The sequence below is a fragment of the Pelophylax lessonae genome (assembly GCF_965119305.1).
Source record: "Pelophylax lessonae genome assembly, chromosome: 9".
Lineage (NCBI taxonomy): Eukaryota > Metazoa > Chordata > Amphibia > Anura > Ranidae > Pelophylax > Pelophylax lessonae.
The window spans coordinates 148375647-148399939 of record NC_138776.1 but is presented as its reverse complement, the minus strand read 5'-3'; the positions used below and the strand labels follow the sequence as shown (position 1 = coordinate 148399939).

Genomic DNA, 24293 nt, shown 5'->3' with positions numbered 1-24293 from the left:
TGCTTTTCCACTAAAGTAGTAAGTGGGTGGGATTACAACGATTCTCTGACCAATCAGTGGCTAGTAGTGACAAAAAATCAACGCTGCATGCAAAGGATTGTGGGATATGGTATAGGTACAGCCCGCTTGGAACCCCAACCGAGGTGGTACTATTTAAGCGAGCCATACCATGTAGTGGAAAAGCGCCACTGTACCAAACCGAACCGTTCTAACACGTACCATGCGGTATCATGCAGTGGAAAAGCGCCAAACTGAGCCAAGCCGAGCCGTACCATGCAGTGGAAAAGCGCCTTAATACAGGAGGTGTTTTACCGGCCAGATCACCAGGTGAAAAAGAAGAAAAAAGAGATGAAGCCACCACAACTAATGATTGTTAACCTGCAAAATAATATATTTTGGGTTTATTACCGCTTTAATACAGCAAATGAAAGAAACCTCATTTTTGCTTCTTTGGACATCAGAAGATGTCCAGCAGTGCCACCAGCACAGAACGGACGGAAACCAGTTGGACCCAGGTACACTCATCTACTGTCCAGAGAAGTCTGGCCAGAAGAGTTTTTATGAAAGAATTTTGGCCAAAAAGCCATACCTCCAACATGGAAACAAGGCTAAGCAACTGAACTATGCATGAAAATATAGGAACTGGGATGCAGAAAAATGGCAGAAGGTGCTCTGGACCGATGAGTCAAAATTTGAAATATTTGGCTATAGCAGGAGACAATTTGTTCATTGAAGGGCTGGAGAGTGCTACAATAATGAGTATCTGCCGGCAACAGGGGAGCATGGTGGAGGTTCTTTGCAAGTTTGGGATTGAATTTCTGCAAATGAAGTTGGAGATTTGGTCAGGATCAATGGTGTCCTCAATGCTGAGAAATATAGGCAGATGCTTATACATCATGCCATTCCATTAGGGACGCGTGTGATTGGCCCCAAATGTATAATGTGGCAGGGCAATAACCCCAAACATATAGTCATATCCATTAAGAACTACACTGATCAACCATAACATTATAACCACCCTCCTAATATTGAGTATGGCCCCCTTTTGCTAAAACAGCCCTGAGCCATTGAGGCACGGACACCAAAGTAGCATCCACATGAATGGCAGGACCCAAGGTTTCCCAGCAGAACATTGCCCAAAGCATCACACTGCCTCTGCCAACTTGCCTTCTTATGCTGCATCCTGGTAACATCTATTTCCCAGATAAGTGATGCACACGCACCCAGCCATCCACATGATGTAAAAGAAAGCGTGATTCATCAGACCATGTATCCTTCTTCCATTGCTCCATAGTCCAGTTCTAATAATCATGTGACAATTGTTGGAGCTTTGGCTGTGGACATGGGTCATTATGGGCTTTACAGCTCCATACACAGCAAACTACAATGCCCATTTTTTTCTGCTTTCACCACATGCACTTCATGGACAACATGTTCACTTGATGTCTGATATATCCCACCAATTTTCAGATGCTGTTGTAACACGATATTCCCTTTACCTGTCATTGGTCATAATGTTATGGCTGATTGGTGTATCTTCAGTGTAAAAAGAACAAGAAGTCCTGGTAGTGATTGTTTGGCCCCCACATAGCCTTGATCTCAACATCAAGTCAAAGCCAAAGGGTGGTCACACTAAATTTTGATTTCTCTTTGAACTTTTGCACAGTACGGTTTGTCAAGGTTTCCCAAAATGCAAAGCTCATTTCGGAGCAGGAAATCATTTTGATTTTGATGTAATTTGGGGAAACTGAATTCACATTGTTTAGTTTATTCAGAACATAGTGTGTTCAAAGTAACTCCACCAAAAAAAGTACTCTACTACATAGCAGTTATATGGAATTGAAGAGACCCACAGACGATGGAATCGAAACTGGAGATTCGTCATGTCCATGACGTCTAACTCAATAAGGACACACTATGTGCTGTGCCATATACCCCTCTTGGACTTAATGACAACCATCAAGCTTGTATAAAATCGGAAGTTTTATTGAAGAATGACAAAACAAAAATGAGTGTATATGTATAAAATCACTGTATAAATCCTACAATATACTGAATGGGAACAGCATAACAGCACAACCACATTGGTATATATAGAATAATCAGTAAAAAAAAACAATTGGCTGGTGGAGCCAATACAGAGAGTAGTCACTTGGGGAGTAGGTGGCACCTGACATGTTTCGAACTATTGAGATTATATGTCCTTCAGAGGTGACACCGAATGACCACAAACTCTCAATGACCACAAACTCTCAATACAAGTATATCTATTGATAGAAAACATTTTTAAGAAAGATAGTATCACATATGTAACAATATCATATACAGTGGGTACGGAAAGTATTCAGACCCCCTTAAATTTTTCACTCTTTGTTATATTGCAGCCATTTGCTAAAATCATTTAAGTTCATTCTTCTTCCTCATGAATGTACACATAGCACCCCATACTGACAGAAAAACACAGAATTGTTGACATTGTTGCAGATTTATTAAAAAAGAAAAACTGAAATTTCTCTAGCGCTCATTGACAGACGTAGTCCTCGGTGATACACCACCTTCGGGTTATGTTGCCTCCACAGGAGCAGGACTAGACAGGAAATTAAAAAGCTCTGGCCACACCCCAGGGGCAGTCCCAGAGGGTATATCCTCTCTCTCTCTGCCTCAGCAAATCAGTTATTTTCTGTCTAGTTAGGAGTAAGGACCTAGATACCTTGCTGGGATCTTAGGTCCTGGCAAGAATTTTTTCTTAAAGGATTTTTTAGACAGCTTTTTTTCTCCAGTGTTCCTGTGAGATCTTCAAGCAAGAAAGCTGAACTGGGCGACGGGCTGGATGTTGAGATCCGGTGGTCACCCCAGTTCAGCCTACGAGCGCGTGCAGGCCATAGCTCCGCGCTGGGTCGGCCGCGACAAAGTCCCATTAAAGGACTGTCCACGCGTGTTAAACGTCTCGCTGAAACGCCAAAGACCATGAGTCACGGCGTCCGTATCGGTCGACAGCCCTCCCGCCCCGGTGGAGAGGGGTACTGTCAGGAGTTGGTGCCCGCCTGGTTCCGGTATGGTGAGTAGTATGTTCCCCCTTTCCCCCTGACGGGTTTTGTGGTGAACGCGGGCCCCTCTCTGTATGGTAAGATAGAGTCCCTTTCTATCCTACAACATGACACAGATCCTCCTACTTTGAGTGTGATTTTATGTGTGCAAAAAGCCAGGAGGCTTGGTTTGGGAGCTAACAATCTAATTGTATACATGTTTTAAAGATGTAATCTGTGGCATTCTGGGAATCTTATGGGTTAAGAATAAGCTACCTACCAGTCAGAAGCCACGGACATGTAGACTGCCTTCCTAATCAGATCTCCAGCTATTAGCAGGCCTCCCGAACGGCCATGCGGTCCGCCAGGGCCGGTACCGCCAACCACGCCATATCCCCATGCAGAGAGAGTGTTGTGTGCCCTGCAGCACACCGCTATTCAGTACGGGCCGCCGCCATTTTTTTTGCTGGATCGCACGAGCCGCCATTTTGGCGTAGCCTCCTGTCTCCAGCATGGGGGCGGCCATGTTTGAGGTGATCCAAACACCTCGTGGAGCTTGGGGGAGGCGCCGGAAGGCGTACAGAGGGGCGGAGCCGCCTCCTTTTTTCCTGGGCAGCCAGCCAAAAGACTTCCTGTTTGTCAAGACAGCGCTGTAACCTGTTGCAGTTAAACTCTGAGCATCAAGTGGTGAGCCTGGGGGTCTATCTCTCTCTCTCTCTCGATCGATAGGGATCCCTAGCAGGTAACACTAAGGGGCTTTTGTGGCGCTGGGGGTCGAAAAAAAAAAAAAAAAAAAAGTTTTATTTTTGAATTATATTATCCAGGAAGTAACTGGAATTATCATGGACCCTGCCACACATATTCCCCCACCTGTTTCCCTCGAGGGGGCCACGGGACCCGCCGGTGCACAGAGTATAGAGTCATTTACAGCAATTTTGGAGTCTATGGTGGCTCGGGTGGAGGCGGCCTGTCAGGGGCGGGGGTCAAGGAAGCGACCCCCGCCTACCCCTATACCATATGACACCTCTGACTCAGATTCAGAGGTGGTCACGGCAATTGCAGGTTCCTCTGCAAGGGCTGTTATCCCAGGTAAAGCCCCCTCAGACAGTGAGGAGGACGCCTCTTCTCCTGCTATTATTCAGGAAGAAGCATTGGTGGACGCACTAGTTGTGGCAGTGCAGGAAACCTTAAAACTTGAGGCTTTACCGGCAGAGGCAACTGAAACAGAGAGGCCTTTTGGGACTAATAAGCCCATCAAGACGATGAAGGCTTTTCCTGTACCTAAATGTTTCGGTAATCAGATTAAAGGAGAATGGGAGCATTCTAAACGTACCTTTACTATTTCCAAGCGTATTGCTAGACGCTATCCGTTTGAGGAATCCATCATTAAGAAATGGACGGTACCACCAGTCGTGGATCCGCCTATTTCCAGGCTGAATAAAGCCACGGTTATTCCAGTGGAGGACACTTCGTCCTTTAAGGATCCGGTGGATCGAAAGATGGAAGCAGAGTCCCGCACCATCTTCTCTCTGATAGGGTCAGCTTTTAGACCAGTAATTGTTATTGGTCTAGTTTCCCAGACACTTACGGAATGGGCGAAAATGGTACGCCAAGAACTTAGGGGAAAAGATATTCCCCAGGAGACATCTGATTTGATGGAACAGATTATACAAGGGCTACAGTTTATCTGTGACGCAGCCTTGGACACTACTCCCTTATTAGGGCATGCATCTAAGACAGCGGTGATCCTCAGACGTGTGCTGTGGTTAAAATGCTGGTCAGCTGACCTAGGTTCCAAAAAGACCTTGACAAATCTCCCCTTTCAGGGGAATCGTCTATTTGGGGCCAACCTAGATGAAATCATTAAGGATGCCACTGGGGGCAAGAGCACTTTTTTGCCACAGGCTGCTAAAGCTAAGGGACCTCGCAACAAGCGAGGACCTTTCTTTACCGCCCATAAAGGGCGCCCGGCTGGTACTAGCGGGAAAGGCAAGACTCCTCCAGGAGGGTTCAAGAAGGGGACCAACCCAGCCAAACCCGAAGCAAAGGAGTACACAGCCTGAAGGTGCGCCCCCACCCGGTTTCAGGGTGGGGGGATGTTTTCACCGGTATTCAGGACATTAGATCGAGCATCAACCACTACTACCGGTGCGATTCTTCCCTTCCAACATTTAAGTACTACAGGAAGCGGTAGTTACCGTTCCCTGAATAGATCTTTTCCTTTACCTTTTCCCAAGATTAGTCCCGATACCTCACAGGAATTGGATCTGGTTGACCAGATAGGCCAAGTAGCCTCTAGTCGGGTGACTTCGGTCCCTGAGGTTCAACCAGAAAAGATCACCTTTCCTGATAACTATCAGGTATCTGATAAATGTGTGGGAACAGAAAACGACCAGACTTTCTCGGATGGTCGGGGCCAGATACCTCTAGGGACGCCTGGTTCAGATTCAATCAGCGCCAGTGGTCCTAGAAATTCTAGGCTGGCCTCCTCAAGCCGGCCTGGCCGACTTGGACATGTTAGTCGTACACGTTCCGTGGGAACTTCGTCTCAGGGAGTGTCTGTGGTCTCAAGGACCAATTTACCATCATGCTTTACAGTCGCTGGGTTTAATGGCCTGGCTATTGAGACCCAAGTACTGAAGGACAGAGGTTTGTCAGCTTCAGTCATTCCTACCCTTATTAAAGCAAGGAAAGCGACTTCCAGCAAAGTCTATTATCACACATGGAAAACTTATATATATTATGGTGCGAATCTTTAGGATTTCCTCCATGTACCTATTTGGTGTCTCGAATATTGGCCTTTTTGCAACAAGGGGTTGAGCAGAAGCTAGCCTTGAGCACCATCAAGGGTCAAGTTTCAGCATTAGCAATCTTCTTTCAGAAGCCTTTAGCTACCAAATCCTTGGTGCGGAATTTCATCCAGGGGGTGCGGCACCTGGCTCCTCCAGTCCGCGCGCCCTTACCGCCCTGGGATCTTAATTTGGTTTTGTCGGTTCTACAGAAACCTCCCTTTGAAAACATCAGGGAGATTCCCTTGCTTACTTTATCCCAGAAGGTGGCCTTCTTGGTGGCTATTACTTCTGCTCGCAGGGTGTCAGAACTGGCTGCATTATCATGCCAGTCACCATACCTAGTGATTCATAGGGATAAGGTAGTACTTCATCCTAAGCCATCTTTTCTTCCCAAGGTGGTTTCAGATTTTCATCTGAATGAAGATATTGTACTACCTTCCTTGTGTCCTCAGCCCAAGCATCATCGGGAATATGCGTTGCATTCCTTAGATGTGGTTCGGGCAATCAGGGTATACCTGAAAGCTACGGAATCATTCCGTAAGACGGATTCACTTTTTGTGATCACGGATGGCCCCAGAAAGGGTTTGCCTGCATCTGCCGCGACCATTGCCAAATGGATTAGACAAACGGTGGTACAGGCTTATTCTATTAAGGGTCAGAGTCCTCCGTTCCCTGTTAGGGCGCACTCCACTCGAGCGCTCAGTACTTCCTGGGCCTTTCGCCATCAGGCGTCAGTGGTCCAGGTATGTAAGGCGGCCACCTGGTCGTCGGTACATACCTTTACAAAATTCTATAAAATTGATGTGACGGCATCGGCGGATGCCTCATTTGGCCGCAAGGTTTTGCAGGCCGCAATTTGAGGAGACCGGTGGTCTACCTCGAGGGTTTTTTCTGTTTGAAAAAAAAAAAAAATAATAATTTTATTCTCTTTTTTTGTTGAGTCTCATCATTAAGGATGAGCATTGTAAACTTCTAGTTGGCACCGGTTGGGCCTTCTAGATTGGGATTTGATTTCCATTTTCCCACCCCTCAGTTGTGATACTGCTCTGGGACGTCCCGAAGGTGGTGTATCACCGAGGACTACGTCTGTCAATGAGCGCTAGAGAAAAATGGATTTTTGTAAAATCTTACCGTAAAATCCTTTTCTCTTAGCTCATTGACAGACGTAGTCCCCGCCCCTCTGTTTTTTGAGTTGGGTTAAAATCTCTAAAGACTGCTTTTTCACATAACTGATTTGCTGAGGCAGAGAGAGAGGGGATATACCCTCTGGGACTGCCCCTGGGGTGTGGCCAGAGCTTTTTAATTTCCTGTCTAGTCCTGCTCCTGTGGAGGCAACATAACCCGAAGGTGGTGTATCACCGAGGACTACGTCTGTCAATGAGCTAAGAGAAAAGGATTTTACGGTAAGATTTTACAAAAATCCATTTATCACATGGTCCTAAGTATTCAGACCCTTTGCTGTGACACTCATATATTTAACTCAGGTGCTTTCCATTTCTTCTGATCATCCTTGAGATGGTTCTACACCTTCATTTGAGTCCAGCTTTGTTTGATTATACTGATTGGACTTGATTAGGAAAGCCACACACCTGTCTATATAAGACCTTCCAGATCACAATGCATGTCAGAGCAAATGAGTATCATGAGGTCAAAGGAACTGCCTGAAGAGCTCAGAGACAGAATTGTGGCAAGGCACAGATCTGGCCAAGGTTACAAAAAGATTTCTGCTGCACTTAAGGTTCCTAAGAGCACATTGGCCTCCATAATCCTCAAATGGAAGACGTTTGGGACGACCAGAACCCTTCCTAGAGCTGGCTGTCCGGCCAAACTGAGCTATCGGGGGAGAAGAGCCTTGGTGAGAGAGGTAAAGTAGAACCCAAAGATCACTGTGGCTTAGCTCCAGAGATGCAGTCAGGAGATGGGAGAAAGTTGTAAAAGTCAACCATCACTGCAGCCCTCCACCAGTCGGGGCTTTATGGCAGAGTGGCCAGACGGAAGCCTCTCCTCAGTGTAAGACACATGAAAGCCTGCATGGAGTTTGCTAAAAAACACCCGAAGGACTCCAAGATGGTGAGAAATAAGATTCTCTGGTCTGATGAGACCAAAATAGAACTTTTTGGCCTTAATTCTAAGCGGTATGTGTGGAGAAAACCAGGCACTGCTCATTACCTGTCCAATACAGTCCCAACAGTGAAGCATGGTGGTGGCAGCATCATGCTGTGGGGGTGTTTTTCAGCTGCAGGGACAAGACGACTGGTTGCAATCGAGGGAAAGATGAATGCGGCCAAGTACAGGGATATCCTGGACAAAAACCTTCTCCAGAGTGCTCTGGACCTCAGACTGGGCAGAAGGTTTACCTTCCAACAAGACAATGACCCTAAGCACACAGCTAAAATAACGAAGGACTGGCTTCACAACAACTCCGTGACTGTTCTTGAATGGCCCAGCCAGAGCCCTGACTTAAACCCAATTGAGCATCTCTGGAGAGACCTAAAAATGGCTGTCCACCAACGTTTACCATCCAACCTGACAGAACTGGAGAGGATCTGCAAGGAGGAATGGCAGAGGATTCCCAAATCCAGGTGTGAAAGACTTGTTGCATCTTTCCCAAAAAGACTCCTGGCTGTATTAGATCAAAAGGGGGCTTCTACTAAATACTGAGCAAAGGGTCTGAATACTTAGGACCATGTGATATTTCAGTTTTTCTTTTTTAATAAATCTGCAACAATGTCAACAATTATGTGTTTGTCTGTCAGTATGGGGTGCTATGTGTACATTCATGAGGAAGAAGAATGAACTTAAATGATTTTAGCAAATGGCTGCAATATAACAAAGAGTGAAAAATTTAAGGGGGTCTGAATACTTTCCGTACCCACTGTACATTTACAATAATATATATACTGTGCTATATATAACAAAAATTAGCACAGCACTTACATGCAGATAGGACTTTAAATAAGTTTCCCCACATAAAAGGTGCACAGAAATGCAAAGAACCCTGGAATTTTCTGACCAGTGTGTTATATAGGTGTATACAAGACACTCCAAGACAGGTGCAAATGTTGGCAGAGAGGCCTTCCCATCAGCTCAGAGTCGCAAGGATTCTGGACAGATATAAAATATCCAATTGTCCAAAATGCCCACTGTAACATCTAAAAGTAAAAAAAACAAAAAAAATAACTCCTCTCCTGTTCATTTTTTATTTATTTATTTTTTTTTTCCATTGTATTTTTGTTACGTTTTTACAAAAACTAAGGCTTCATGCACATTAGCTTAGAAAAAAAACCTAGCAGCAGCTTTAAGCATGTGGTGTATTTATTTATACTGCCTCTAAAGGCAAATAGTGTTATCCTATGTGACCATGCATGCTATTTTAGTCTAGAGGTGTTTTTTTACGCTTCAGCATTAAGGAGCAGAAAAAAAACTCTGGTTTGCCTTTTTGGGAGCAGTTTGCTGGCAGAAAATAAAAAAAATAATAAAAGTTCCTAAATGCTCCTAAACTCTAAGCACCGATGCCCAGCATTTTTTTTCTTCTTTTATTAGCGGGCGTCCATAACCAGTGCATAGCTGGCTACCGGCTGCTGCGTCCTTTACAACAGCTGAATGTAAACAAAGAATTCGGGCAAATAAAACTTGAGAAAAAAATCAGCGCCGGAAACCCCCCCCCCCCCAAGCCATACCAGACCCTTACCCCAGCATGCAGCCTTGCAGACCAGGAAAGGGTGGGGAACGAGCGAGCGTCCCCCTGAACCATACTAGGCCACATGCCCTCAATATGGGGCAGTACTTTGGAGGTAATGGGGCTCCCCCCTTTAAGCACCTTGTCCCCATGTTGAGAAGGACAAGGGCCTCTTCCCCACAACCCTGACCCATTGGTTGTGGGGGAGGGGGGGTGACTTAAGAGAATCTGGATGCCCACTTTAACAAGGAAGCCCTCAGATTCCCCCCCCCCATGTGAATGAGTAGGGGTAATACCCCTACTCAATTCACTGTAAAAGTGAGTAAAAACACAGAGCCAGTTTTTGACAAGTATTTTATTATATAAATGGAAAAAAAAATTGTCCCTCAGTGTAGATCCAACGTCAATCACGATGAACACCGGCCGCCGACCTGAAAAAAATATACCAAGGCGCAGGGTCACCCGAAATCACCGGGTGACCTCCCATCCCTTGTGACATCATCCACCCCCCCCGCATGCCCCCATTGTTAAAGGGGGCTTCCAGATTATAAGACCCCTGCCCGCAGACCCCCTCAACCACTGGCCAGGGTTGTGGGGAACAGGCCATTTCCCCCCTGCCCCAAAGCACCCCCACATGTTGGGCATGTGGCCTGGTATGGTTGGGGGATCGCTTGTCCCCCCCCCCCCTTTCCTCTGCTGCATGCTTTGAATAAGGGTCTGGTATGGATTTTGGGGGGGACCCCATGCTGGGTCCTTTTATGATATTTAAATGGAATTCCTTTTTAAAATCCGTTACTGACCCAAAAGGATGCATTTATCGAATTTACATATATTCTCATCCAAAAATCAATCTGCGTATGGCCAGCATAAAACGGTTAGTAGCAGCAGCATGCTTTTTTAATCCCCTGTCATCAGGGTTAAAAAAAATCGTAAGTGATCCCTTTTATAGTACAAAAACAACAGATAATCACTACTATAAGGTAGAGCTGCACGATTAATCGTTAAATTACGATCTCGATTCAACCTCCCCTCACGATCTTAATCGGGCGTATGATTCATGTAAGTGCAGAGCAGTTCTGTGCTCACAACATTGCGCAGTGCTGAGAGATAGAAATATTGTATCATTTCGCACTTTTAGATCAAAGGGATGTGCCTGCAGCACCCCCCATTCCAAGATGGGGAGGTGATCTGCCTGGAGTGGTGCCCGCCCGGTTCCGAAGGTGTGGTGAGTAGAGTCCCTCCTCTCCTGGGAAATTTCGGGGTGGACGCGGGCCCCTCCCCGGGTTGGTCAGTCCCTCCTGTGCCCTTCCTACCCTAATGGCACCCCCTCTTCCCTAGTGGGTTCACCTGTGCTAGCTACCCCCCACTCAATCCCCCTAGCCTCCCTGGCTGAGGTGGCTGTACTGATGGGTGTGGGAGCTGTGGCTGGAGGGTGGGAGCATGCTGCGGGCACTCCATTTGCTGGTACTATGTGCCATATTGCCCTGGAAGGGGGTCCCTAGCTAGCCCCCCTTGCTGGATGAGATACCTGATGGCTCCCTAGGCACCAGTGAGCCACGCGCCCACCGCATAGCACTGCCATTTTCCCATAGCTGACTGCATGGGAACTCGGCAGCCATGTTTTTGCAGTTTCCCATTGAAGTCTATGGGCGGCCATTTTCTTGTAGCCTATAGGAACAGTGTTCGGCGGTGGGCCTCTTGCGGTGGTACAGCCGTTTTCCTCTTCCTCACTGACCTCCGTGGAGCAAGCAGTTTGGCGCTTTCTCTCTCCCTACTAAAGCAGTCGTGGCGAGTCCCTGGGGCTGTATACATTTTCTCCTCCTGCTATAGCAATGCTGCCTGGTGCACTGGGACCTGTAGTTCCATTGGTACAGCAGTGGTTGATTTTTACAGCGTTTTCCCAGTTTTATGTGCAAACGCTACTGGTGGTCCCCAGGTTACTATGGAGTCCCCAGAGCAAGTGTCACCACCTAAACCAACCTGAGACTGTGGGACCCTTTGAATCTCAGTCCGCTCTGGCGGCCATGACAGCGGTCCTACAGTCACTGGTGTCAAAAGTGGATATGGCCATTCAGCAGAGACATGGTAAATGGTGCCCTCCGCCTTCACCTGCTTCTTCTGCATCCTCAGTTTCTGAGGCTGATTTGGCTGCTGCGGACACGAGTTGCCCCACAGGGTCTGCGTCTACGCACTTCAGGTGCTTAGACAGCGAGGAGGAGTCCTCTTCCACTACATCTGCACAAGAAAAAGTGTTTGTGGAGGCAAAAATATCGGTGCTGGAAACATTAGAAATGGAAGACACAGCTAATGCTGCGTCGACCTTGTCGGTGCAATTTGGTACCCGCAGACCTTTCAAGGCGACTAAGATGTTCCCCTTTCCCGCCTATTTCAATGAAGTTGTCGCTAGTCAGTGGGGTTCCCTGAAACATATGGTTGGGATACCTAAGCGTTTTGCTAAGAGGTATCCCTTTGAGGAGTCCCTCTTAAAAAAACTGACAATCCCACCGGTGGTGGATTCTCAGGTTTCCAGGCTAAATTGGGTCACTCTGCTACCAGTGGAGGATGTTCAGTCTTTTTAAAGACCCTGTAGACAGGAAGGCTGAGTCTTTGGTTCGCTATGTTTTTACTGTGGCAGGTTACATTTTGAGGCCGTTGTTCGCCATTACCTTGGTCTCTCAGACCTTAACAGAATAGGCATAACTTCTGCACCAGAATTTGGAAGGGCGTCAACATCCCCCTAAGCTGGCTGAATTGGCTGATACAGGGGTTGCAGAATATCTGTGATTCCTCCCTGAACGTGGCCCTGTTAGCCTGCAGGGTGTCTGTGACTGCGGTGACCCTTCGTCGCATGATTTGGCTGAAATGCTGGTCTGCAGACCAGGCTTCCAAAAAGGTGCTGACGGATCTTCCCTTCGTGAGGGATCGTTTGTTCGGAGCTTTGATGGAAGGGATCATAAAAGGTCTCACACGAGGTAAGAGCAGAGAGCCTCGCTGAAAACGTGGTCCTGTCTTCTCAGTCCACAAGTGGCCCTTTCGCCCCGTGGGGGTGCAGGATAAGGGTTCAAAACCCTCCCGTGCCTTCTTGGGATGTTCCAAGAGACCCTGGGTTGGTAAGTCAAAAGGTTCTGCTGGCCCTAAAGCCAAGTTCTCCTCTGCCTGAAAGGGGGCCCTCACCCGTACATGGGGTGGGGAGATGTCCTGCGCTTCTTTCCGGACCCGTGGACCTCTTTCATGCAAGACAAATGGGTCCACGAGTTAATCTGGTCCGGTTGCAAGATCAAGTTTTGGTCCTTGCCCCCGGCAAGGTTCTTTCCTTCCAACCTGCATCTGTTCTCAGATCAGTCGAAGGGCCTTTTTCGGGGCAGTACAGGGTTTGCTCTCACAAGGGGTCATTGTACCAGTTCCAGAGTCTGAATGTTTTCAGGGGTTTTACTCAAACCTTTTTACCTGTTCCCTGGAAGGAGGGCAAGGCCGTCCAATCTTAGACCTCCAGGCCTTGAACCGCTTTTGTGCGGGTTCAGAAATTCAGAATGGAGTCCATTCGTACCGTAGTGGCTTCCCTTTATCAAGAGGATTTTCTAGCCTCTATCGATATCAAGGATGCTTAACCTTCATATCCCAATCTATGTCGGACATAAGCATTTTCTTAGGTTTGCCGTGGGCAAGGACCACTATTAATTTTTGGCATTACCCTTTGGTTTGCAGCATTTGATTTGGCTCCTGTTGTCAAACCGCTGGTCATCCCTCAAGACTTGCATGCAAGTGCTGGGTTTGATGGACTCCACCTTTCAAGGTGGTTCTATTTGCTCAGTTTCACACTAGACCTCTGCAAAGGGAGATTCTGGCCAAATGGGACAAGAATCCTTTGTCCCTGGACAATCTGATACGGTTGAACCGGAGTACAAGGAGGGCCTTGCTGTGTTCGCTCCTGTCCCTGGCGCTTCAGCAGGGGAAATATTTTCTTCACATGTACTGGACGGTGATCTACATGGATGCCAGCTTGTCCAGATAGGGAAATTCGGGCGATCAGGCTTTGCCTGTCACAGTGGACAGATCGTCTACAGGGGTGTCCGGTAGGGATTCAATCGGACAACGCAACAGCTGTGGCATATGTCAATCATCAAGGGGGCACTAAGAGTGCCCTTGCGGCCAAAGAAGTGGCCAGCATTCTAAGGTGGGCAGAACAATATGTTCCAGCCCTCTCTGCTGTCAACAGGCACTGTGTCTGGGCGAATGGTCCCTTCAGCAGGAAGTGTTTCAACAACTCTGTCTCTGGTGGGGGACCCCCGATGTGGACCTATTGGCCTCTCTTCTCAACCGGAAGGTTCTGAGGTTTGTTGCAAGGTCTTGGAATCCTCTGGCAGACGCCGCAGGCACTCTGTTGGCCCCTTGGGGTCGTAATTGTCTAATTTATGCCTTTTCTCCACTGCAACTTCTGCCGAGACTTTTGTGCAGAATCCAGGCAGAAGGGATTCCAGTGGTCCAGGATTCTGGTGGCCCCGGACTGGTAGCCGATGCCGCTTGGTGGCTTCCTCTCAGAGAAGATCTTCTCTCTCAAGGACCAATCTTCCATCCTGCTTTACGGTCCCTGGTTTAACGGCCTGGCTATTGAAAGCCAGGTATTGAAGAATAGGGGGTTGTCCGATTCGGTGATTCCTACTCTGCTAAAAGCTAGGAAATCTACTTCTCGGAAGATTTACCATTGAGTTTGGAAGTCGTATATTACTTGGTGTGAGTCTCAGGGGTTTCCCCCATTTCTTTTTGGTATCACTTCTGCTGGAGTTTCGACAAAGGGGTGTGGATCAGCATTTGGCCTTGGGCACCATAAGGGCCAGATTTAAGCCTTGGTGATTTTCTTCCAAAGACCGTTGGCCATGAATTCCTTGGTTCTTACCTTCGCGCAGGGAGTTTGCCATCTGGCCACTCTGGTACGGTCCCTGGTGCCTCCGTGGAATCTTAATCTGGTACTGTCAGTTATTCACAAACAGCCTTTTTGAGAATATTCGTGAAATTCCTCTGCTTGTCACAGAAAGTGGCTTTCTTGGTGGCTATCACTTCTGCATGCAGGGTCTTGGAGCTGGCTGCGTTGTCCTATCGGCCACCTTACCTGGTGGTTCCCAGGGACAAAGTGGTGCTTCGTTCCTGTCAGTCGTTCCTTAATAAGGTCGTTTTGGGGTTCCACATAAATGAAGACATTGTGTAACCTTCATTTTGTCCTAAGCCAAAGCATCCAAAAGAAGTTGCTTTGCATTCTTTGGATGTAGTCCGGGCCATCAGAGTATGCTTGATGGCGACTCAGCCTATTCGAAAATCGGATTCTTTGTTTTTTCTTACAGATTGTTTTCGTAAAGGGCAGGCTGCATCTGCTGCGACCATTTCCAGATGGATCAGGCAAACGGTGGTGCAAGCTGATTCAATTAATGGTCAGGTTCCTCCTTTCCCTGTTAAGGTACATTCCACGAGGGCGCTTAGTGCCTCCTGGGCCTTCCGTCATCAGGCATCAGTGGTCCAGTTTTGCAAATCGGCCACCTGGGCATCTGTACACGCGTTCTGCAAGTTGTATATGTTCGCATCTGCAGATGCTGCCTTTGGCCACAGAATTTTGCAGGCCGCTGTGACAGAGGCTTCTGCCTCTTTAGGGCTTTTTTTTTGTCTGGTAGGTGAGCTCCAGTTGTTTTTGGTTGAGCTCCTGGTTTACCTGGTTGGCTAAGTTTAGCCCCTTTTTGGGAATTTTGTTTATTGCTGTTTTTTCCCACCCCTCATGCTGATACTGCTTTGGGACATCCCATCTGTCAAAGAAGATATGAAGTTGTTTCCGTCAATGAACGAAAGAGAACTGGATTTTTGTCTTACCGTAAAATCCTTTTCTCTGATGTTCATTAACGGACACAGCACCCACCCCTCTGTGGTGTTGGGTTATGTATTTTTCGAACACTGCTTGTTAGAAAACGGAGATCCTAGAGCAGGAAGTGGGAGTATACCACCTGGGACCGCCCTATAGGCATAGTTAGGCTTTGTTTACCCTCTTCCGCCTAGTGTCCTACTCCTAAGAAGAGCAGCATAACCCACCTGTCAAAGAAGATATGAAGCTGTGTCCGTCAATGAACATCAGAGAAAAGGATTTTACGGTAAGACAAAAACCCAGTTTTTACGCATTTTTCAAAGACTTGTGGCAATAAAATACCTCAGGGTGTTTGCTCTCTCCAAAATGTTGTCATCTTGTAGGCGTTTCCACTGCACTGGTGCTCCAGGGCCTCCAAAAATGTAATGATGTGGAAATCAGATGTGTAATTTATGTACCTAGAACGCCTGAAGGTACTTCTTTAAATTTTGGGCCCTCTATATGGCTAGGCTGTGAAGAAAAAGTCCAACACCTTATATCACCATACTCTGGAGTAGTAGCAGGATATGTTTTGGAGTGTAAGGCTATTTTCTTACTGATCCAACAAGTCGGACGACTTCCGATCCAACTTTGCCCTACGACTCCCAAGCATCTTCAAGGAATGTGATCCGACTTTGAGATTAATGCAACTTGTCATTGACCATTTAAAACAGGGGCCTTCAAACTATGGCCCTCCAGATGTTCAGGAACTATAATTCCCATCATGCCTAGTCATGTCTGTGAATGTCAGAGTTTTACAATGCCTCATGGGATGTGTAGTTTTTGCAACAGCTGGAGGGCCGTAGTTTGAGGATCCCTGATTTAAAACAATTCCTTTGCTTTTGGTATGGAGGAAACCTCACGCCAAATTTTTATATATATATATATATATATATATATATATATATATATATATATATATTAGGACACCTCCCAGATATGGATTTTGAGGGAAAATCCCACCAAAATTCATTCCAGACCCTTATCTGAAGTGAGCGTGCCCCCCCCTCCTAAACCATACCAGGACATGCCCTCAGCATGGGGGTTGGTCTCCATGTTGATGGGGACAAGGGACTCTTCCTCACAACCCTGGGCTGTGGTTGTGGGGGTCTGTGGGCAGGGGGCTTATTGAAATCTGGAAGCCCCCCTTTAACAAGGGGGCCCCCAGATCCTTGCCCCCCCATGTCAATGAGTATGGGGGTACATTGTACCATTACCCATTCACCCAAAAAAAGAAGTGTAGTGTTCCAAAAAACAGACGATTTTTGACAAGTCCTCTTTTAAAAATTAAGAATGTCCCCCTTCGTAGCTCCCAAGGTGTCTTCTTCCTCCAGTCTTCTATCTTCGCTGATGACTTCTTTTTTTTTTTTTTTCTTTTTCCTCCTGTTGTAGCCAACCCGCTCAATATGAAAAAAAGGATCCTGCTGACGCTGACTCCTGTGGTTATGTCAGCTATGGTGTCTGCCAGTTCTTATATAGTTATGGGGCATAGTCATCCGGTGACGTCAGCCGGAAACCCCACCCCGTGACATCACTGCCCAGGCGGAGGAAGAAGAAAATAAGTCATCGGTGGAGGGAGAAGACACCTTGGAGTCACGACGGGGAGGGGGGGGGGAGCATTCTTCATTCTTATTAATGGACTTAACCGTCCTTGTTTTTTTGTAAGACTACACTTCCAATTGGTGAAAGGTCTGGACTGCAGGCAGGCCAGTTAAGCAACCGGACTCTTCTACTACAAATCTTTGCTGTTGTCATACATGCAGTATTTGGTTTAGCATTGTCCAGCTAAAACATGCAAGGCCCTTCCTGAAAAAGACATTGTCTGGATGGGAGCAAATGCTGATCTAAAACCTGGATATATCTTTCAGCATTAATGCTGCCTTTGCCGATGTGCAACCTGCCCATTCTATATGCAAACTATTAACATTTCTATTTGTGAAAGCATTCTAAATTTACAGAAATTTACATCTGCCTAAAGACTGTTTTACAGTACTGTATTTATAAAGTATTAGCTGGAGTGCATCTCTGGTTAGTGTATTTAAATCTGCTAGTACATCAAACACCCCCCCCCCCCCCCAGACTGACAATGCTGCTGTCCAAATGTGCCTGCTGTACTTGTTATCCAGAGTGGTGTCTTTCTTATACATGAGGTGTGTTACCGGCAGGATTCCCTGGTGACAACAGGGGAAAAAAAGCTTAAAGAAATCTTATGCAGCCATCACATCTAATGATTGGTAAGCTGCAATATATTACATTTTTGGGTTTATAACCACTTTAACTTTGGTTTCTCTTTGTAAACTAGGCTGCACTGCAATCCCCACACTATCCCATGTGGTCACAGGCAGCTGTCCCCTTCTCCTCAGATCACTGCTGTTCTCAGAGGAAAAAATGTCTCTCTTCTGAGAATAGATATACTTGGCTTCATAAACAGGCCCACAGAGGAGATGTTTTTTCCTCTGGGAACTCCCAAGAACTAAGTCGAGGTAAATTACCTCAGTTTCTCATATACACGGACACCTCAGTGTTTCGATCAGAAATCGAAAGACGCAAAGTAAAAAAGTAATAATTTTAATAAAATGTTCCTCTGTTTTAACCTCTTATTAACCATTAATATGTAAACTGTTTGTTTTGTCAGTTAATATTTTTACGCATTTCAAAAAGCGCAACATTTGAAAAAAAATACAATTTAATTTATAAATAACCTTTAATGCTTTGTACCGGAACCATCATTTTAGTAACCTTTTCAACAGGACAAATTACAGAATAAAATATACATATCTGCAGTAACACTATTTTTGTAAACTGCAATGATAATTTGATAATTTTTTTTTTTTTTTAAACCAGCTGAATGAACAAGAAGAAATGATCTGACTTGAATATGTGGATGGGGGAATCCTTTCCACTGTAGTATTGTATTCTGACAAAAGGGAACCCTCCCCTCCATCAGAATACAATGGTCAGTGTTACCAGCTATAGCTGGCGGCGCTGACCATTTGAGACATGCAAAGTTTCTTCGTCTAAAAATTTTTCTTCTACAAAATACTTCTTCTAACAATTATTTTTATTTTTCATTAAAATTCGAATGAGTAATTTGCCCTGGCAATTTTTTTTTCCTTTTGTTGCTCCCCTTTCCCTTATCCTTTCCTGCCTATGTTCCTTGCTTTGCCAGTTTGCTTCAAGCTCATGCCCCGTTCACACATCGTAATTTGGAAATGTTGGCGGAATTCCAAATCGCGCAGCAATTGTTAAAGGTAAAACACGCATTTGGGTGCCATTAACTCATTCTAAATGGCGACACCCCATTGCACTGAGATTTTTGCAGTGATTGTCATGCGACAAAATCGCTCGGCAACACGCACCTTTAAAAAACATGTGAAGCTTGTTGCCCGAAAAGGAGCAGGAGTTTGTCTTTGAGGACAAATGCACATAGGGCAGCCCATTTAAGGGAATGAACTGACCTATGTAACATGAAGAATCACATAGGAATTGAATTTTGAAGCTCATGATTGTGAACGCTCGATTGTGAATGCTGCCTCATTTAGCGCTTGTTTCACTGCACATTGCACCTAATGTTAAAACACAGTACATGGATTATTATATATTACACTTTACCTAGTATCGAAGCTCTAATTATGAGTACATATGTTAATTCAGTGATAAGCACAAGTTACACCTTACCTTTTTTGCCTAATGTAATTCTTCAACTTGTTTCTATATTACAGAAAATGAAGCTGAAAGAAATTGAACGGTCGGCAGTTCAGGCATGGAGCCCAGCAAACCAGCACCCAGTTTACTTGGCGACAGGTAGAATTTAGCATTTTCCCAAGCTATTTCAGCTTTGTGACAGCATTGTACTATGGCTTTGTTCACCTCTTTACAGAAAATACTTGTATGCAAGACTTTTTTGTGTTCTAAAGGAATTATTTTATATTCTCATGTTTTGTGCAAAATTTCCCTTTTAGCCACACTGTACCCAAATAAATTGTATGTTCTTTTTTCCCTCACAAATCGAGCTTTCTTTTGGTGGTATTTGATCACCTCTGCTTTTTTTTTTTTTTTTTTTTGCGCTATAAACCAAGACAATTTTTGAAAAAAAAAATCTTTTTAACTTTCTGCTATAAGACCTATCCAGTATAAAAATGTAAAAAATCTAATTTCTCTATCGCTCATTGACAGACGTAGTCTTCTTGATTCTCAAGAGCTGGGTTATGTTGTCTCCGCAGGAGTAGGACTAGGCAGAAAGACAAAACGTTCTGGCTCCACCTTAGGGGCAGTCCCTGAGGCTATATCCTCCCTCTGTGCTACAGGGAATCAGTTTTTTTCTGTCTAGTCAGGAGTAAGGACCCAAGTTCCTTGCTGGGATCTTTTGGTCCTGGCAAGACTTTTTTTCTTTAAGAAAAAGACATTTTTTAGGTAGTTTTCTCCAGTGTTTTTTCCTGTGAGATCTTCAAGCAAAAAATGCCGGACTGGGCGACACTTGTGGTCACCCCAGCCGGCCTAAGAGCGCGCACAGACCATGGCATTGCGCTTGGTCGGCCGCGACATATTCAAGTAAGTATGCGGGGCCGGGCGACGGGCTGGATGTTGAGATCCAGTGGTCACCCCGGTTTCTGCCTACGAGCGCGTGCAGACCAGAGCTCCGCGCTGGGTCGGCCGTGACGGAGTCCCAGTGAAGGGACTGACTTTGCGAGTTAAAAGTCTCGCTTGGACGCCAGGTACCAGAGAGTCGAGGCGTCCGGAGTGGTCCACAAACCCCCACCCCGGTGGAGAGGGTATTGTGAAGAGAGGGTGCCTGTCGGTTCGGTATGGTGAGTAAACGTTCCCTTTTTTCCTCGTTATGAGGCAGTATGTATTATGGGCCCCTCCATATATGGTCAGTATATATCTGATACTTACAAGTCCCCCTTGTAATACAGCATGTGTTTGTGGGAAGTGGACTTGGTTTAAGAGCTAACACTCTACCCAGCAGACTGTAACATTACAGCAGACATAGGAGGTATAATCCTACCTTATGTGTAGTGTATCTTCTGTAGATCCATATATCGCCTCTTAGCAGAGATGCAGGTGGATGTGCTGGGAAAACGATTTCGGCGGTCCGCCGCCATTTTGCCGTAGACCGAATGCATGTATGTCCTCAGGTCACGCCGGCCGCCATGTTTTTGGAGTCTTATGTCTCTTCTATGGGGGCGGCCATGTTTTGTGAGCCCAGCTACCTCGTGGAGAGCTGGGAACGCCGGACGGCGTACACAGGGGGCGGAGCCACGCCTTCTACCCGGGAAAAAGCAAACAGCTCCTTCCAGTCTGTGTAAGACAGACGCTGACTGCAGTTGGTTGGAAACTGCACTGCATCGGTTGGTGAGCCTTGGGGGTCCCTCTCTCTCTCTGTGGGATCGAGAAGCAGGTACTCTGAGGGGCGCTATTGCGATAGGGGGAGACACACAAAAAAAAAAAAAAAAAAGTTTTTTGTTTTGCTGGCAAAGGTGTCCTGTATTAACATGGACCCTGCCACTCATGTATCTCCTCCGGATCCCCTCGAGGGGTCTGCGGGATCCTCCAGCACCCCATTGACAATTGAATCATTGTCAGCTATTATGGAAACTTTTGTGTCCCGGGTGGAAGTGGCTTGTCAGGGACAGGGCGCAAGAAAGCGACCCCCGCCTAACCCCTTATTATCTGAAACCTCGGATTCAGACTCTGAGCCTATTTCTGCAGTTGCAGGTACTTCATCTGGGATTGGTGTCTCGGGTCCTGTCTCTTCAGACAGTGAGGAGGATGTTTCGGCATCCGCCATAGCCCGAGAGGAAGCGTTGGTAAACGCACTCATTGTATCTGTTCAAGAGACCTTAAGGTTACAGGGTATTCCATCGGAAATAGCTGAAACTGAAATCCCTTTTGGGACTAAAAAACGCATCAAAGTGGCGAAGGTTTTTCCATTGCCCAAATGTTTTGGCAATCCAATCGAAGAAGAATGGCGTCTGCCAAAACGCACTTTTACTATTTCTAAATGCATTGACAGGCGTTATCCGTTTGAGGAAACCCTTATTAAGAAATGGACAGAACCACCTGTGGTGGATTCACCAATTGCTAGATTGAATAAAGCCACGGTTATTCCTTTAGAAGACGCTCCGTCTTTTAAAGATCCAGTGGATCGCAAGATAGAAGCTATGTCTCGCACCATGTTTTCCTTGATTGGATCAGCTTTCAGACCTATAATAGCTATTGGTCTGGTTTCGCAGGCTGTAACTGAATGGACCAAGTGGTTACGCCGGGACTTAGAAGAGGTGCCTCAGGCGGTATCAGATTTGTTGGAACAAATGATACAGGGGTTACAGTTTGTGTGTGATGCGGCGTTAGACGCCACTCCATTATTGGCGCGAGCATCAGTCTCAGCAGTGGTTCTCAGGCGTACACTGTGGCTAAAAGGTTGGTTAGCCGACCAAGGTTCCAAAAAAGCATTGGCTAATATCCCCTTTTCAGGAGAGCGTCTATTTGGAGCCAACTTAGATGAGATCATTAAAGATCTCACGGGTGGAAAGAGCACCTTTTTACCGCAAATTTTTAAGGTAGAGGAACTCGTCAAAGACGAGGGCCTTCTTTTTCTGCTCACAAGAGGTTTTTTCGTCCCGTGGGTGAAAAAACTAAGTCCTCCAAAGCTCCTGCAGGAGGCGTCAGGGGTCGTTGGTCGGGCAAGCAAAAGCCCGCCCCCTCCAGACCTGAAGGGGTGGGGGGACGTCTTCGCCGGTTCCCGGATCCATGGCTTTCCAGAATCCCGGACAAATGGGTTTGCGAAGTCATAAGGTCAGGGTACAAGATCGAGTTTCGATCTCTCCCACCGGCGCGATTCTTCCCTTCCAATATCCGACTATCCTCAGATCGTTTAGAAGATCTGCGGAGAGCAGTCACAGATTTACTACAACAAGGAGTGGTAGTCCACGTTCCTTGGACAGAACGGTTTCAAGGGTTTTATTCAAACCTGTTTACAATACCCAGGAAAGAGGGCAAAGTGCGTCCAATTCTGGACTTAAGAGCACTCAATTCTTTCGTCAACATAAGAAGATTCAGAATGGAGTCCATTCGCACGGTAGCAGCCTTCCTGCATCCAGGGGATGTCCTAGCGTCCATAGACATCAAGGACGCCTATCTTCACATTCCCATTTTCACAGGACATCAGCGGTTTCTACGCTTTTCCGTAGAGGAGAACCACTATCAGTTTGTGGCGTTACCTTTCGGTCTCGCCACGGCTCCGCGGGTCTTCACAAAGGTGTTGGCCCCAATGTTGGCACTTCTGCGCCAAAGAGGTATATCGATCCTTGGTTACCTAGACGATCTTCTGCTTCATGCAGAGTCTCCTCAGACCTTGCTACAAAACATAGAAATTACTATGATTTCTTTACAGGAATTCGGGTGGCTGGTGAACCAGCAAAAGTCATTTCTGGTTCCCACCCAGAGGCTCGAATATCTGGGTCTAATTCTAGACACAGTCAGGACAAGAGTTTTTCTTCCGGTAGGGAAACTCCGAAAGATTCAATCAGCAGTCCAGTTGTTACTGTCCAACAGCTGGTCTTCCCTTCGGACTTGCATGAGGGTTCTGGGGTTGATGGTGGCTTCGTTCGAAGCAGTCCCATTTGCCCAGTCCCATACCCGAATTCTTCAGCAAGAGATTCTTCTCAGATGGAATCGGAATCCGGAATCCCTGGACAATCAGATCCGATTGAGCAAACAGACCAGAGAGTCTCTGGTCTGGTGGCTTCGGTCTCCGATGCTCAGCCAGGGAAAGTCATTTCTGCCAATATATTGGACGATAGTGACCACGGATGCCAGTCTATCCGGATGGGGAGGAATTCTCGGTCAGTTATCTGTCCAGGGACTTTGGTCCCCGGAAGAATCCAGGTTACCGATAAATGTATTGGAACTGAGAGCGATCAGACTTTGTCTGATTCACTGGACCGAGCAGCTCCAGGGCAGCCCGGTTCGGATCCAGTCGGACAATGCCACGGCCGTGGCTTATGTCAATCACCAGGGGGGCACCAAGAGTGTCCGAGCGGCCAAAGAAGTGGCTTGCATTCTTCGCTGGGCGGAACGATTTGTTCCAGCAATCTCTGCGGTGTTCATTCCGGGGGTGGAGAATTGGCAGGCAGATTATCTCAGCCGTCAGACCCTGGATCAGGGGGAATGGTCCCTCCATCCAGACGTTTTCCACCAGTTGTGCCTACGGTGGGGCACCCCGGATGTGGATCTGTTGGCATCACGATTCAACAGGAAAGTTCAGAGATTCGTGGCTCGCTCCCGCGATCCTCTAGCAGAAACCGCAGACGCACTGATCGCCCCGTGGGGGCAATACCAGCTAATATATGCCTTCCCTCCTCTCGCGTTACTGCCAAGACTTCTTCGCAGGATAGAGGAGGAAGGAATCCCAGTAATCCTGGTAGCGCCGGACTGGCCTCGTCGAGCTTGGTACGCCGACATGGTCAGACTGGTGGCGGACGTCCCGTGGAGACTTCCTCTCAGGGAGGATCTACTGTCTCAGGGACCGATCTTCCATCCTGCTTTACGATCGCTGGCTTTAACGGCCTGGCTATTGAGACCCAGGTGCTGAAGGACAAAGGTTTGTCAGCTTCAGTTATTCCTACTCTAGTTGAAGCAAGGAAAGCGACTTCCAGAAAGATTTATCATCGTACATGGAAGTCCTACATTGCATGGTGTGAACCTTTGGGGTTCCGTCCTCGGTCTTATTCGATTAGTCGAATATTGGCTTTTCTGCAACAAGGGGTTGAGCAGAAACTGGCCTTGAGTACTATCAAGGGTCAGGTCTCAGCATTAGCCATCTTCTTTCAGAAGCCTTTGGCTACTCATTCCTTGGTGCGGAACTTCATCCAGGGGGTGCGACATCTGGCTCCGCCAGTGCACGCGCCGTT

General features: G+C 46.7%; 1 protein-coding gene across 1 annotated transcript in view; it reads left to right on the top strand.

Annotated features, from left to right (window-relative positions):
* SEC31B (SEC31 homolog B, COPII coat complex component) overlaps positions 1-24293 on the top strand; it is a gene marked incomplete at its 5' end in the record, with an annotated part of 331579 nt that overhangs the window by 47592 nt on the left and 259694 nt on the right. The window contains 1 exon segment of the mRNA XM_082267974.1: positions 19101-19182. Coding sequence (XP_082124100.1) covers positions 19101-19182 — 82 coding nt within the window.